The sequence below is a fragment of the Scyliorhinus canicula genome, chromosome 20, assembly GCF_902713615.1.
Source record: "Scyliorhinus canicula chromosome 20, sScyCan1.1, whole genome shotgun sequence".
Classification (NCBI taxonomy): Eukaryota; Metazoa; Chordata; class Chondrichthyes; order Carcharhiniformes; family Scyliorhinidae; genus Scyliorhinus; species Scyliorhinus canicula.
This window is the reverse complement of record NC_052165.1, coordinates 39,482,496-39,499,184: the sequence shown is the minus strand read 5'-3', so window position 1 is coordinate 39,499,184 and position 16,689 is coordinate 39,482,496. Positions and strand designations below refer to the sequence as shown.

The 16,689-nt window shown below is 48.3% G+C and overlaps 1 protein-coding gene across 1 annotated transcript in view; it reads right to left on the bottom strand.

Annotated features, from left to right (window-relative positions):
• The window catches only part of LOC119954748 (tetraspanin-11-like), a 60,570-nt gene extending 51,880 nt beyond the window's left edge, over positions 1 to 8,690 (bottom strand). Inside the window, exons 1-2 of the mRNA XM_038780289.1 lie at positions 8,637 to 8,690; positions 5,576 to 5,650 (exon numbers count right to left, since the gene is read on the bottom strand). Of these exons, the coding sequence (XP_038636217.1) occupies positions 5,576 to 5,650; positions 8,637 to 8,690 (129 nt within the window). The remainder of the gene's footprint in view (positions 1 to 5,575; positions 5,651 to 8,636) is intronic.
• Positions 8,691 to 16,689: the final 7,999 nt, after the last annotated feature.

Genomic DNA, 16,689 nt, shown 5'->3' with positions numbered 1-16,689 from the left:
TAGGCGTTGGTTCAATAAGATTTACTGAACTTCAGTAACGAAGCACACATCCGCCTGTGGGTTGACTCTCTACTACTCTAACTAACATTAACTATCTAGACCAGGCTAGCTCTGATACACGTGTAGAAGGTGTTGAATGATTGTACACCCTGACCTGTCACTACAGTTGTCACCAGTGGAAAGAGGCGGAGTGCTGATGCCTCGTGTATTTTATAGTGAAAGCCCCCCTCTGGTGTTCTCGTCTGGTGATTGGTCGTGTTCTAATCTGTATGTTGATTGCTCACCTGGGTGTCTGTCACTGCCTGTTTTTACCTCATGATTGTGCATGGGTGCATATATGGCACTCGGCCTCAAGGTTTGGAAGAGTAAACTCAACTGAGTCCTGAGTTGTCGTCCCATCAAAGGTTCTGCTGGAGCAATCCTACTGGTCACATGCAGCATTGTACAGTAATTGAATCAGAAGATGCTAACCCACGTGTCCATAGACATGGTAGACTGCTTTTTTCAAACCTTGTTTAAAAGTTAAACGGACCACCCTCTCGATGAAGGATGATATGGCGCAGTGTGGATGTGCTGAATGCCATTAGGCCGCAATAAAAACTGTGAACTCCTCACTGGTGAAAGGAGTTGCCATTGTCTGTTACCAGCACCTCCCGAAGCCCATGTGTATAAAAGATCTCCTGAGCTTCTCGATTGTGGCCCTGGATGCTATGGAAGACATCCTGTAAACTTCCATCCACTTGGAATGGGCATGCACAATTATTAGAACATGGACGTCCATGAATGGTCCAGCAAAATCCGGTGGAGGAGAATCCCTGAATTACTCGGCCATTCCCATGGGTGGAGAGGAGCTGACGACAGAAGATTCTGAAATTCCCGGCTGGACAATTTTTTGCAATTGGCTCGATGTCCCATCAATACCCAGCCACCAAACAAAGCTCCAGGCCAACATTTTCATTTTAGAAGCCCCCGATTGGCTAGCATGCAAATCCCGTAACAGGGCTTCCTGTCCCTGAGGGGGAGTGGCTACTCGAGCATCCGCCAAGAATGAGGCAAATATAATGGGGCGCTCTGTGTCATCATCTCACTCATCGGCCAGCACCACCCTGATGCCATAAGGGGTAGCTTCACACGTTAAAATTAGGCATCTCTCCGGGTCACAGTGTGTCAGGAGTTGTTTTGAAAATAGGTGCTCTCTAGAGCCATGGAAGCCTCATCTTGAGATGGCCCCAGCACCATTTCTTGTCTTTCTTTGATTTTGGATTTGTTTATTGTCACATGTACCGGGGTACAGTGAAAAGTATTTTTCTGCGAGCAGCTCACAGATCATTAAGTACATGGGAAGAAAAGGGAATAAAAGAAATGCCTAATAGGGCAACACAAGGTATACAATGTAACTACATAAGCACCGGCATCGGATGAAGCATACAGGGGTGTAATGTTATGAGGTCAGTCCATAAGAGGGTCATTTAAGAATCTAGTAACAGCGGGGAAGAAGCTGCTTTTGAATCTGTTTGTGTGTGTTCGCAGACTTCTGTATCTCCTGCCCGATGGAAGAAGTTGGAAGAGTGAGTAAGCCTGGTGGGAGGAGTCTTTGATTATGCTGCCCACTTTCCCCCGCAGCGGGAGGTGTAGATGGAGTCAATGGATGGGAGACAGTTTTGTGTGATGGACTGGGCTGTGTTCACGACTCTGAGGTTTCTTGCAGTCCTGGGCCAAGCAGTTGCCATACCAGGCTGTGATGCAGCCCGATAGGATGCTTTCTATGGTGTATCTGTAAAGTTGGTAAGAGTTAATGTGGACATGCCGAATTTCCTTAGTTTCCTGAGGAAGTATAGGCGCAGTTGTGCTTTCTTGGTGGTAGCTTCGACGTGGGTGGACCAGGACAGATTTTTGGAGATGTGCACCCCTCGGAGTTTGAAACTGCTAACCATCTCCACCTCGGCCCCTTTGATGCTGACAGGGGTGTATACAGTACTTTGCTTCCTGAAGTCAATGGCCAGCTATTTAGTTTTTGCTGGCATTGAGGGAGAGATTGTTGTCACTGCACCACTCCACTAGGTTCTCTAATCTCCCTCCTATATTCTGATCGTCGTTATTCGAGATCTGGCCCACGATGGTCGCATCGTCAGCAAACTTGTAGATGGAGTTGGAACTAAATTTTGCCATGCAGTCGTGTGTGTACAGGGAGTATAGTAGGGGGCTAAGTACGCAGCTTTGCGGGGCCCCGGTATTGAGGACTAATGCGGAGGAGGTGCTGTTGTTCATTCCTACTGATTGTGGTCTGTGGGTCAGAAAGTAGAGGATCCAGTTGCAGGAGTGGGGATCCAAGTCTGGGTTTTGGAGCTTTGATATGAGTTTGGCTGTGATTATGGTGTTGAAGGCCGAGCTGTAGTCAATAAATAGGAGTCTGATGTAGGAGTCCTTGTTGTCGAGAGCTCTAGGGATGATGTAGGGCCAGAGAGGGATGGTGTCTGCTGCGGTATGCAAATTTCAGTGGGTCAAGGCCTTCTGGGAGCAACACTTGCAATGGGGGCCAATAGGGAGACCAGATAGATTTGAATAACTTGCCATAATAATTAACAAGGACAAAAACGACTGGAGCTCAGTGCCATTCTGGGGTGGGGGGGGGGGGGGGGGGGGGGGGCTTTATAGCCCAGGCTTTATCCTTGACTGGGTGTAGCCCATCACTATCCATTCGGTACCTGAGGTAGGTCTGGCACCCTCCAGGTATTATTGAAAACATTAGTACAGATTGCCTGAGTCCATTCAAAAGATATGCAGCCAATTGATCAAACGACTCTCAACCAATCTCTTCCCCGTAAATGTGGACTCGGACCATGTTCAACCACCATGGGTCACGGTGGTCCCCACAATCTTTAACGGTTCCCTGTATAGGTGGCCAACCAGAGCCTTGGTATCCCGCAAGGTCAGCGGGATGATCCGTCGCATCCATCAAAATGTGTGGAGATCTACAATGGAGACGCAGCCCTCGTGTCCATCTCCATTGATACTGGGTGTCTATTTAGCTGCAAAGTAATCCGAACCGACTGACCCTCAAAGTCAAACACTGTTCAACTGCAGCAATCAGTCATCATTGTTGTGTTATGCTTGTTCGTGTAGCGTAAGCTGCTTCCTTGATGTATGCTCTGACAAAGGAAGGTTCAGACTCGGAGATAGGTTTAACACATTTGTGAAGTTAACAATTCTCCTAGCTGAGTTCGGCTCTCCTGTTACTCTTGCTATAGTAACTCAGTCTAACTAACCAGTCAGCTCTACACCATGTGGTGGGTGTGATGCTTCTGATCTGCCCCTGTCCTTCTCTCTAAGTGTCGCCTGTGGAAAGAGAAAGAGCATGTGCCCTCTCCTTTTATATGGGCTGTGTAAATGCCCCCTTGTGGTAGTGTCACCTCTGGGTGTCTTGACTGCCCATTGGTTGTGTCCTATTCAATGTGTTCATTAGCTGTATGTCTGCATGTCATTACATCGCCGGTGCTCCTGCTAGTGTTTACTTAGTTGTAGTGTATTTACATTAACCCCTTGTGTATATACGGTGATGCATATCACCACAATCGTCTCCTCTTGGATGTCCACGTGCAAAATCCTCTTCCAGGGCAACCTTGGCTGCTGTCGCAGGCTGTGTGCTCTGCAACGCAACAGGCAGCCCTGACCCTCATGAGACCCTCGCCACAATGACGGCACGGTGGCTGGCTCTCACCGTCATCCTCAGGCGAAATATCCCACCGCCCAAAAACTGAACTCTGCCATGAACTCGGGGACTGCACTTCGGAGGAATTGTGGCTGGACCTGCACTGTCCTGTGCCCGATATGGAGTCCGAACAGAAAGGTGGCCCAAGCCATGCACACCATAATCCACGGACCCTGTAGTTCCTGGACACCCTTCTCCACTGTTCACGAGGAGGAAAAGTTCAATAGCTCGCTTTAAATCCAGCATAGTTTCCGCTAACGTTTCCGTTGAGTGGCTGAATTGTTGATATTGTACACGAGGCTGTCCTTAACATTTCTGAGAGGAACGGCACAAACCTGCAGTGCTCAGCCAAGTGCCACAAATAGGTTAAAAAGTCTATAACTGACACACCAGGGGTGCGTATCACTGTGTTGATCTGTTGCATAATCACAGATGGCTCGAGGCTGTAGTGGTCCAAAACCATTACCACAAGTTCATTGAACGACCTGGAATATGGTGCAGCCGGGCATCTGATGATCCCAATTGTCTGGGCCCACAGGCGGTCAGGAGAATGTTTTGTTGGTCTTCCCCCAATGTACCATTTGCTTGGAAGAAGTATCGCTTGTGCTATACATACTGATTCCAATCCTCCTGCCCCGTATCGAAGGCATCCAATTAAAATACCGAACAATGGCATTTTAAACGATGTGACGTACCGCACTCAATACGAAATTCCAACGGATAGGTAAATCGGGCGAGTCCGGCACTTCCGTTAATCCTCATCACCATTAATAACTCATAAGGAAGCTATCGTTAAGGAAGATGAATGCATTTACAGATTTACAATTACATGCTTAGCACAGCATCTCTCTCCCAATGCAAACCTCGCTGGGCGGATAGGTCTCACCAGGCTGAGCTGGATCTGCTTTTATCCCTTCCCTTAATGAGCCCCAGGGTTAGCCCTACCTGGGGAGCTCCATGAATCCCACAGGGAGTGCAATGGTTGTTTCCCCGTGGTCCTCCTAGGGTTATAACAGCGAAGATACGGTTTTCCCAATAAAATGTTCTTTCTGATAGGGCATAGGAGCAGGTCTATTGCGGCTTTGAAAGGGGAATTGGATAAATACTTGAAGGACACAAATTTGCAGGGATATGGGGAAGGAGCCGCTGAGCAGGACTAACTCTGGGCAGGAGCCAGCCCAGACTCGATGGACCGAATAGTCTCTTTCTGTGCTGTACAATCCTATGATTTTATGGAGGTGCCTACCAGAGGGTTATAGATCAGCAAGACTATTGGTCAGCTACTACCGATCAGCAGGGTAACCATCAGCGTGGTAACCAATCAGCGTGGTAACCAATCAGCAGGTAACCAATCAGCAGGGTAACCAATCAGCGTGGTAACCAATCAGCAGGTAGCCAATCAGCAGGGTAACCAATGCTGGTGATTTTTTAAATGTTTTTTTGATTTTGCAATGTGTGTTTCTATCTGGTAACAGTTACAAGCAATAAAATTCCACAAGTTAATTTCACCTGCTGTTCATTGTTTAAGACTTGAATCTATTGTTTGAAAGGCATAATTCTTGCAGCTCTATACTAAAATCTCAGTACTTCATTCTCCAGCCATGACTAACCCACTCTTGGGTCTCCCGATGCTGCTTTGAAATAGAATCGTGCTTTTTCAATGGAGCATCCATTGGATTAGAGCCTAGCACACAGTCAGAGAGCTGCAAACAGGAACTCTCTTGCGTGCAGGCCATTGCCTTGGATCTGGTATTCGAAGGTCCACAGTGCAGTGCACCCAAGCTCCAACAGATCCCATCCACACATGTCCTGCATAAACATTCACCTTTGCATATGATTGACATTAAAAATAAGATTTTAACTTACCCGCTGATAATAAACACAAGCAAGAATGCCAGCCACCAGCTCAATCAGGAAAATCAGCAGAAGTAAGGAAAAGTACTGAAAAGCAAAACAAAACAATGATGATCATAAACCTATTAATCTCCTGTATTAAAGATCTTTCAATACAGCCATATTTTTATATATGTAAACGACTGTTTGAAAACCAGCTTCCCTACCAGCAAAATAGCTTAATAGTAATTATTATATTATATATTTAATATATAAGTGCACAGAATTACACAATTGTGTACAAAAGGAGACAAATAGCCGGATTCTCCATTCCTGAGATGAAGATTTGACACCGGCGCAGGATTTGTGGACTTCTATGACAGCAAAATTGGCACCGCATCTGGACCAATTCAACGGCTGTGAAGGGGTTAGCCCCGGCGCCACGTGGAACACATTTGTTTCCAATGAGAAATTATGGACCAGGCCGGATTCAGGATTGACATTCGAGGCCCAGAGTGCTTAAGGAGGTGGCTCTGGAAATAGTGGATGCATTGGTGGTGCTCTTCCAGGATTCTATAGAGTCTGGAACTGTCCCTGCAGATTGGAGGGTAGCTCACGTCACTCCGATATTCAAAAAGGGAGGTAGAGAGAAAGCAGGGAATTATAGACCAGTAAGCCTAACATCGGTAGTGGGGAAAATTCTTGAATCTATTATCAAGGACTTTATAGCGGTACATTTAGAAAGCAGTGGCAGGATCAGTCAGAGTCAGCATGGATTTATGAAGGGAAAATCATACTTGCCAAATCTGTTCGAATTTTTTGAAGATGTAACCAGGACAGTCGACAAGGGGGAGCCAGTCGATGTGGTATATTTGGACTTTCAGAAGGCATTTGACAAAGTCCCGCATAAGAGATTATTGTGCAAAATTAAAGCACATGGGATTGGGGGAAATGTACTGAGGTGGATAGAAAACTGGTTGGCAGAGAGGAAACAAAGAGTAGGAATGAATGGGTCCTTTTCAACTTGGCAGGCAGTAACTAGTGGGGTGCCACAGGGATCGGTGCTGGAACCCCAGCTACTCACAATATATATTAATGATTTGGATGAGGGAACAAAATGTAACATCTCAAAGTTTGCAGATGATACCGAGTTAGGTGGGAGCATGAACTGTGATGAGCGTGCAGGGATCCTACAGCATGATCTGGACAGGTTGGGCGAGTAGGCAAATCAATGGCAGATGCAGTATAATTTGGAGGTGTGAGGTTATTCATTTTGGAAGTAAAAACAGGAAGGCATATTACTACCTGAATGGTTGTAAATTGGGAGAGGGGAGTGTGCAGCAGGACCTGGGTGTCCTTGTGCAACATTCGCTGAAGGTAAGCATGCAGCTGCAGCAGGCAGTAAAGAAGGCTAATGGTACGTTGGCCTTCATTGAGAGAGGTTTCGAGTATAGAAGCAGGGATGTCTTGCTGAAATTGTACACGACCTTGGTGAGGCCACACCTGGAGTACTGTATGCAGTTTTGGTCTCCTTCTCTGAGGAAGGATGTTCTTACTCTCGAGGGAATACAGCGAAGGTTTACCAGACTGATTCCAGGGATGGTGGGACTGTCATATGAGGAGAGATTGACTAGGTTGGGATTGTTCTCGCTGGAGTTTAGAAGAATGAGGGGTTATCTCATAGAGATTTATAAAATTCTAACAGGACTAGAAAGAGTAGATGCGGGGAAAATGTTACCAATGATGAGTGTGTCTAGAACCAGGGGTCACAGTCTGAGGATTCAGGGTAAACCATTTCGGACAGAGATGAGACATTTCTTCACCCAAAGAGTGGTAAGCCTGTGGAATTCATAACCACAGAAAGTAGTTGATGCTAAAACATTGAAGGTATTCAAGAGGCGGCTAGATATAGCACTTGGGGAGAATGGGATCAAAGGCTATGGGGAGAAAGTAGGATTAGGCTATTGAGTTGAATGATCAGCCATGATCGTGATAAATGGCGGAGCAGGCTCGAAAGGCCAAAAGGCCGCCTCCTGCTCCTATCTTCTATGTATCTATGAGGCTGACAAGCTGCAGCCGCATATGCACACTTCCCTCCCCACACACACCATCCCAGCCAACAAGAAAGCAGTAAAACGCACATCCAGAGGTTCACTCACGCAGAACTGGAGATGCTGCTAGACGCTGTTGTGTTATGCTGCTTCGGATAACACAGGCTGCTACTTGATGTAGTCTGAACTCAAGGATGCTCCAGACTCTGAAATGAGTGCAACGTGTTTATTGAACTATTAACACAGTTCTCACATGAGTTTGACTCTGCTAATCTAACTGTAGTAACTCAGTCTAACCGTACCAGTTTGCTCTAAGCCACATGCTGGGGTGTGATGCAGCTGATCAACCCTGTCTAACTCTCTAGATGTCTGTCTGTGGAAAGAGGCAGGGTGTGAGTGCCTCATCCCTTTTATAGTGTTTATGTCATGCCCCCTTGTGGTGATGCCACCTCTGAATGTCCTGACTGCCCATTGGTTGTGTCATATTCTGATGTTCATTGGTTGCATGTTTGCATATCATGACATCTCCCCTTTTTTTTTAGATGTATATACATGTGAATGTGTCTGTCTAATGCAGTGTTCTTCAAACTCGGGGGCACGACCCGCGGGTGGGTCGCCGGTGGGTATCGGGAGGGTCGCAGAGCCGTCCTTCACGGCGCTCCCGTTCGCGCAAATCCCATGCAACAGCCGGCTTTTAATAATGCCGGCTTCAAGCGGCCTTGAAAATGGCTGCGAACATGTAAAAAAAATTTGGCCGCAGTGCGCCCGCATGATCATCGGGCGCATGCGCAAATCAATGCGCATGCGCACCGATGATCGGGGGCGCATGCGCAATGCAGCCGCTTTTTTTAAAAACGGTCTCAGCTTAATCACTCATTTGTGCATGCACAATTTATCATTTCACTTCATTGTTCCTTGATTGCCTGGAGTAATTTTAAAAGGTGCAATGAATAAGTAGTTTATGTGTGTAATGGTCCTGTCTCCATTTATATGAGAATAAAAAGAATGCAAATCATGATTAGTCGTACTCATCCTTGCATTACCTTTTTCACAATGGTATTTCCATGCTCATCTGTGTACTGTTCCTCTGTAACCATTTTTTTTCTCATTTATTTTATTCATTTTATTTTTTATTTTTTTTACAAGTTCGGGGGGGAGGGGTTAATTTAATAAAATTTTACGGAAGAAATGCAGAACTTTGGACAGTTGGAGACTCCATACTTTCCGACACAGGAAGGTGTCACCTTCATCCACCAGGTTCCATTGGAGGAGCGTGTACGAGGGCCAAAGGGACCCAAAACCATTTCCTCCATTTTTGTCAGCAGCAAACAAGGTAAGAGAAAATGGTGGGTCGCTCAGGTCGGCAGGCGTGGGTCGCGAAGGTCGGCCGGCTCGGGTCGCGCAAGTCGGCTGGGTTGGGTCCCGAAGGTCGGCCGGTTGGTAAAAATGGGTCCCCAAAAAAAAGTTTGAAGAACACTGGTCTAATGTGACTGACTGAGGAATACAGAAAAGAACAAACAAAATAGTCCCTGAAGCTTGCATCTGATCCTCGGAGGCCGCCGGAGAGGGGGTGGAGGGGATGGCGGTGTCTTGACAGGCGAGTGGGAGGCACGACTGGTGGCCTCGTGGTTCGAGGTGTCTGGAGGCGGCAATTCGACATGTAGAAATGGAGGGAAAGTGGTTGTCGGCAAGCAACTTTTCGCAGTGTGCTTCGATTCCTTCGCAAATGGAGCCATCAGCCATATGTATGACATAGGATCTGGGCACGGCCTGTCAAACAACGACAGCCGGAGCAGACCACCCACCATCCGGTATCTTGATCCTGACCGTGTCTGCCGGGGATAGCAGGTCCAGGTCGGTGGCATGTGCGTCATAGCCCTGCTTCTGGCTGTCGCGAAGCTGCTGCATTCTGCAGCACCGGGAGTGATCAAGGTTGGGCAGGTGTATGGCTGGAAGCGTCGTCAGCAGGTCCCTGTTCATCAGCAGTTGAGCTGGCGACATGCCGGTGAACAAGGGAGTTGCCCGGTACGCAAGTAGTGCAAGGTGTTTGTCGGAAGCGGAGTCCGAGGCCTTGCGGATGAGCAGCTTAACAATGTGCACCCCTTTTTCGACTTTGCCATTGGACTGCGGATAGAGCGGACTGGAGGTGATATACCTGAAATTGTAGCTCATGGCAAACGTGGACCATTCTTGACTGTGGAAGCACGGGGCCATTGTCACTCATGCCGGTGTTTGGGATGCCATGCCGTGAGAATGTCTCTTTACACGCTTTGATGACGGTCCATGAGGTGAGGTCTGGCAGCTTCAGCACCTCAGGATAGTTCAAAACGTAATCGATGATTAAGATATAGTCGCAACCATTTGCGTGGAATAGCTCAATGCCAACCTTGGACCACGGAGAGGTCTCTAGGTCATGTGGTTGGAGCGTCTCCTTGCTCTGCGCTGATTGGAACCTCTGACAGGTTTCGCAGTTCAGTACCATGTCCCTGATGTCCTGGTTGATGCTGGGCCAGTAGACAGCTTGCCGGGCCCTGCGTCTGCACTTTTCTACGCCCACGCGTCCCTCATGAATCTGCCGCAGCACCGTGCTCTGGAGATGTAGCGGGATGACTATCCTGTCCAGCTTGAGCATGGTGCCGTCAATCAGCGTCAGGTCGTTCTTGACGTTGTAGAATTGAGGGCATTGCCCTTTCTGCCAGCCATTGCTGAGGTTGTGGATGACTCGCTGCAACACAAGATCTTTGGCCGTCTCTTCTCGGATGAGAACAATCTTCTCATCTGTTGCCCGGAGAATGCTTACACACAGTTGTACCTACAATTCAATGTGCTGGATAATCTCCAATGGTTCACTGGGTGCGTTGACGGAGCGGGACAATGCACCGGCGACGATGAGCTCCTTGCCAGGTGTGTACACCAAATTGAAATCATACCTCCGGAGTTTGAGAATTCTCTGCAAACGAGGCGTCATGTCTTCAGGTCCTTTTGGATGATGTGGACCAGAGGCCTATAATCAGTCTCAACAGTTGGCAAGCAGTAGACATAATCATATAATTTGAGGATGCTGGTGAGAAGGCCTAAACACTCCTTCTCAATCTGCACATATCTGGTCTCAGTGGGTGTCATTGCCCGTGACGCATATGCTAATGGTACCCAGGATGACGTGTCATTTCTTTGAAGTAACACCGCCCCAATGCCATCCTGACTCGCATCTGTGGATATCTTGGTCTCTCGGTCTGGGTCAAAGAATGCCAGGACTGGTGCAGTGGTGAGCTTGGCTGTCAGCTCCAGCCACTCTGTTCAGTGCTCCGCCTTCCACTCAAAGGCAGTTGATTTTTCACCAGGTTGCATAGGGCCGTGGTGTGTGTGTGGCCAAATTTGGAATGAACATGCCAAGGAAATTGACCATTCCAAGGAAGCGCAGTACTGCCATCTTGTCCTCGGGGACTTTCATTGCCTGGATGGCTTTAATTTTGTCTGTGTCCGGGCGCACACCCTGTTGCGAAATCTGATCGCCCAGGAACTTCAGCGTGGATGTCCCAAAACAGCACTTGGACCTGTTTAGCTTCAGGCCATGTTCATGTATGCGTCGGAATACTTTCTTGAGTCGCGACACATGTTCCTCTGGGGTTGTGGACTAGATTATATCATCAACGCCGACACGAACCCCTTCTATTCCCTCCATCATCTGTTCCATACGATGGAAAATCTCTGATGCCGAGATGATGCCAAATGGCATTCGGTTGTACCAGAAGTTGCCAAAAGGCTTGTTGAAGGTGCAGAGCCTTCTGCTGGATTCTTCAAGTTGGATTTGCCAAAATCCTTGGGATGCGTCCAATTTTGTGAAGAAGTGCGCGTGTCACTCGTGATTTCTTCCCTCTTCGGGATGGGGTAATGTTCCCGCATAATGTTTTTGTTTAGATCCTTGGGGTCATGCAGATGTGTAGGTCCCCTGAAGGCTTCTTTACGCACACCATCAAGCTGACCCAGTCGGTTGGTTCAGTGATCTTGGAGATGATTCCTATTTGTTGTAGACTCGTGAGCTCTGGCTTCAGGCACTCTTTCAGTGGGGCAGGGACACGTCGTGGTGTGTGGACCATTGGCTTGGCATCAGGCAGCAGTAGAATCTTGTACTCATATGGCAGCATGCCCATCCCGCTAAATGCATCTGGGCACTAGGTTAGGATGTTGTTGATGCTGGCCTGAAGATCCGAATGGGACGGCGTCGTGGTGTAGATCCTTTGAATGAGGTTCAATTTCTTGCAGGCGTGCGCACCGAGCAGGGACGCCCTGTCTGGTTTAACAATCTCAAGCGTAAGCTTGCTTGGGTGTCGGCCGGACACCTGCAGATGGCAGGACCCCAGTGCCTTGATTACATTTCCATTGTAGTCCACGAGTTTGCAGGCAGCTGGAAGGATTGTGGGGGGCTTCATGATTCTCTTGAAGTCTACCTGCAAAATCAGGTTGGTGGAGGCACCTGTGTCCAGTTTGAACTGGATGGGACAGTGGTTGATCTTCATCACTGCATGCCATTCGTCCTCGGAATCCACGGCCAGGATTGATTGGACTCGCGATGTGTCCGGTGTGGCGTATTTGTACTTTGTAATAATGCCCACTCGGTCAGTGTTGTCCAGGTATTCATCATCTGGATCCGTCGGCCTGCCTGGATCAGAGTCACATTCGGTTGCACACTTCTGATGCGCCGCTGTCGGAATTGGGAGCGCTGGCTCCTGACTGGTGGTGCAGATCTACACAGGGCTGCATAGTGGTTTAGTTTCCAACAGTTTAAACAGCGTTTGCCTCTTGCAGGGCAGGTTTTTAAAAAATGGGCAGTGCCGCAGTTCGTACACGTCATGCGTCAGTACGTCGTTGCGCATGCGTGGTGCAGTTCTCAGACGTCTGCACCTGCGCAGTGCGGTTTTTGGCCGCTTCGTGTTCCCGATTGCATTGCGCATGCGTCGGGCTCCGGGAAGAGCACGTGAAATGGCTGCTTTCGTCAATGTGGAGGTGCTGCATCCGGGTGATGGCCTGAACACTCTCCACCTTTCTGGGAGGGTTTTTCACTTTCTGCCGTTTTGTACTGTGAATAGCGATTTTTAGAGTGCTCATGCACAGTACACGTTTCAATCGCGACTGGCAGGGTCATGTGCTTGATTTTCAACAATCCTCTCGCAGAGGATCAGAGTGGACTCAAAAACAATTTGGTCTCTGATCATGGAGTCAGTGATATCACTGAAGTTGCAGGATTGCGCTAGGAGTCTAAGGTTGGTTAGTTAGGAGCTGAAGGATTCGCCTTTACCTTGCATCCTCTGCTTGAAGATGTAGCGCTCGAAGATTTTGTTGGTGTCCACCTCGCAGTGGCTGTCGAATTTGTCCAGGATGGTTTGGTACTTCGGTTTGTCCTGCCCTTCAGAAAAGTGAAAGGAGTTGAAGATCTCTATCGCATGGTCACCCGCAGTGGTGAGTAGAAGAGCTATCTTCCGAGCATTGGTTTCGCCATTGAGGTCGGATGCTTCCACGGATAGTTGAAATTTCTGCTTGAATGATCGCCAGTTGGCACTAAGATTGCTGGTGGTCCTTAGCTGATGAGGAGACTGAATCTTGTCCATTGTGCCTCTATTCAGTAGCTGGTTGTCACGGAACTTGCTGAGTTGAACTAAATAGATTGAACAGTCACTCCTGGTATCATGTTGTGTTCTGCTGCTTCGGATAACACACGCTGCTACTTGATGCAGCCTGAACTAAAGGATGCTCCAGACCCTGAAATGAGTTCAACGTGTTTAGTGAACTATTAACACAGTTCTCAAATGAGTTTGACTCTCTGCTAATCTAACTGTAGTAACTCAGTCTAACTGTGCCAGCTTGCTCTCAGCCACGTGCTGGGGTGTAATGCTGCTGATTAACCCTGTCTAACTCTCTCGATGCCTGTCTGTGGAAAGAGGCAGGGTGTGAGTGCCTCATCCCTTTTATAGTGTTTATGTCATGCCCCCTTGTGGTGATGCCACCTTTGAGTGTCCTGACTGCCCATTGGTTGTGTCCTATTCTGAGTGTTCATTGGTTGGATGTTTGCATATCATGACAGGTGCCGTGGAGGAGACCTGTTCCGCGGGGTGGGAAGAGATTGGCAGCCACCACCGATCGCCGTGCTTAGACGTAGGTGGCAGAGGTGGTCAGCGCCATGGGCAACGCCGTTCAGATTGGCCAGCAGTACAAGAAAAAACTTGCACACCTCCTCAGTGCAGCCAGGGTGAGTAAGGCAGCCTTGTGCCCCTGGCACCAAACCCCATCCCCCACACCTGTAACCCCCCCCCCCCCCCTCTCCCCTGGCCCCCCACCCAGAGGGCAGCCGAACCCCTACCCTGCACCACATGGGGGGGGCGAAGAGCAGAGGGCACTGGACATGGTCGGTGGGCCATTGAAGAAAGGGCAATTGGAGGTCGGCATAGACAAGGAAATGAGACTCCGCTGAGTTGCATTCCCCATGGTACGAGTGTCACCACCCCCACCACCACCCCCACACCACCATCCCCTCCCCCAGACCACCCTCATCCTCACCCTCACCACACTCCCGTCCCCCCATCCCACAATACAATCGCACGGTGTGTCTTGTAACTTGTAGAAGTTCCTCGTGATGGAGTGGGCCCTCCTTGTGTCCCCGGCCCCAGACACAGACAGAACCCCAGGTACTGGCAGATACAAGGATGACACTGACACGGACGGGAGCCCTCAACCTGCATCCCAGGACAACCCGGAGCTCGAGTCCAGGATGACGCTGATTCACAGTAACCTTATTGCAGTGTTAATCTAAGCCAAGATTATTACTTATTTCCCATCACAGCTGTCTCCAACATCCTCCACCATCCCAAAGACACTCACCTCGGTTGGGCACTTTAGTGAAGAGGCTCCTCGGACACTATTTGGTGCTCACTACTCAAACACATGCTCCAGTACAGAAGGTGGAGGTAGGAACTCCCGAGGGGGCGGACGGTCAGAGGCGGGCTGTCCCCAGGGACTAGCTGCCGTCCAGACGGGTTTTGGGCTTCTGGAATGGGCGGTCCCATCGATTGTGGAGATGCAGAGCCAGGGACTATATGAGGGTTGTCGGCGAGCATCCAGAACCTGCAGGTGCAGTTGGAGGAGTCCAACCGCGTGCAGGAACAGGAGGTGTGCCGACCTTGTGTGGCGGCCAGGCCAACACTGCACAGGTTGCGTACGTGGTGGAGGCCTTGGGGGGGGGGGAGGTTTTGGCCAAGGATCACATGTCCAAGGCCTGAGCCACTCTGTGCAGGCAGTGGTTGATGCCCAAACTGCACACCTTTCCTTTGCCATTGCTGTTGCGGTTTAAAATGTCTCCGCGTACCATTTGGTTACTGGGAGATGGTTCTAATTGTTACAAATTGGGTAAAATTAAAATTAAAATGAAATTGGGATAAAAAGGGGGAATTGATAAGGGCAGTTGTCTGACGGGGGGTTTGATATGCAAATCAACATTCCAGTGAGAAGTGTTTACCTATGAGACTAGGGGAAACAATGGGGTGTAGAAGAGGTAACTTCAAAGTGGAGAGATGATGAGGTTAGCATTATATGCTATAATCCAGGTCCACAGGGTAGGTAACATCAAAGGGAAAGAGTGATATTTATAGCACAAAAACTGGAGAAAGGGACACAGTAGAGGCAGCTATCATCAGTCATACCCAGCTGCAGAAAACAGTCTCCCCTGAGAAAAGTTAGCGCTAAAAGAGCAGCTGGTCAAAATCAAAAACGTATCATATTTTTCTTTTAAGTTAATAAATATTCTTTATTAATTGATCAAAACGACTGGACTTTTCCTCACTGGTTTGCATATTTTTTCTCACATTATATCAAATTGGAAATATATACCACTACAAACTTGGTGTTCCAAGTTACCCTCCTGGGTTTTGGAATACCCTAGTATTTAACATCAGCGGAATTTGTAACACAATTGCGATAGACCTGTTACCATTTTGGTGGATTGGTAACCCTTACACTAGCCATTGGCAAGTCGTCTCCAGGGACTTGATGGGTTTGGCTCTCGGTTAGGGCCAGTCTCTAAGATGTAGGAGCAGAAGTAGGCCTTTTGCATATCGAGTCTGCTCTGTCATTCAATGAGATTATGACTGATCTAATACGTTAATCCTCAACTCCACTTTCCCGCATTATCCCCATAACCCTTGATTCCTTTACTGGTTAAAAAATGTCAATCTCAACCTTGAACATACTTAACGACCGAGCCTATACAGCTCTCTGCGGTAAAGAATTCATCAGATTTACTACCCTCTGAGAGAAGAAATTCCTCCTCATCTCTGTCAAATTTAGTGTACCCAATTAATTTTTTCTAATTAAGGGGCAATTTAGCGTGGCCAATTCACCTACCCTGCACATCTTTGGGTTGTGGGAGCGAAACCCACGGGGAGAATGTGCAAACTCCACACAGTGACCCAGAGCTGGGATCAAACCTGGGACCTTGGCGCCGTGAGACAGTAGTGCTAACCACTGCACCATGTGCTGCCCTTTCTCATGTCTGTCTTAAATGTGCGCCCCCTTACTCTTGAATTATGTCCTCTGGTCCTAGACTCCCACAAGCGGGAGCAACCTCTTAGCACCTACCTGGTCAAGCCTCCTGAGAATCGTATATGTCTCAATAACGTCACCTCTCATTCTCCAAAATTCCAATGAGTACAGGCGCAACCTACTCAACCGCTCCTCACAAGAAAATCCCTCCATACCCATGATTAACCTAGTGAACCTTCTCTGGACTGCCTCCAATGGCAGTGTATCTTTCCTTAGATAAGCGGACCTGTTCACAGCCAGAGAAGAAATGGGTAGTTGTTTATGCAGATTGACTACCCATGAAATAGTGGAATGGGCAGCTGCAATTGAACACACAAAAGTGCAAAGTGATACATTTTGGTAGGGAGAATGAGGAGGTGCAAAAAGTAGTAGAATTTTAAAGAGGATACAGGACAGAGAAACCTGGGGTGCACATAAACAAACCTTTAATGATAGTTGGGCAAGTTGAGACTGCAGTTAAATAAAGCATATTAGCTTTATTGATAGAGGCATAGATTACAAAAGTTG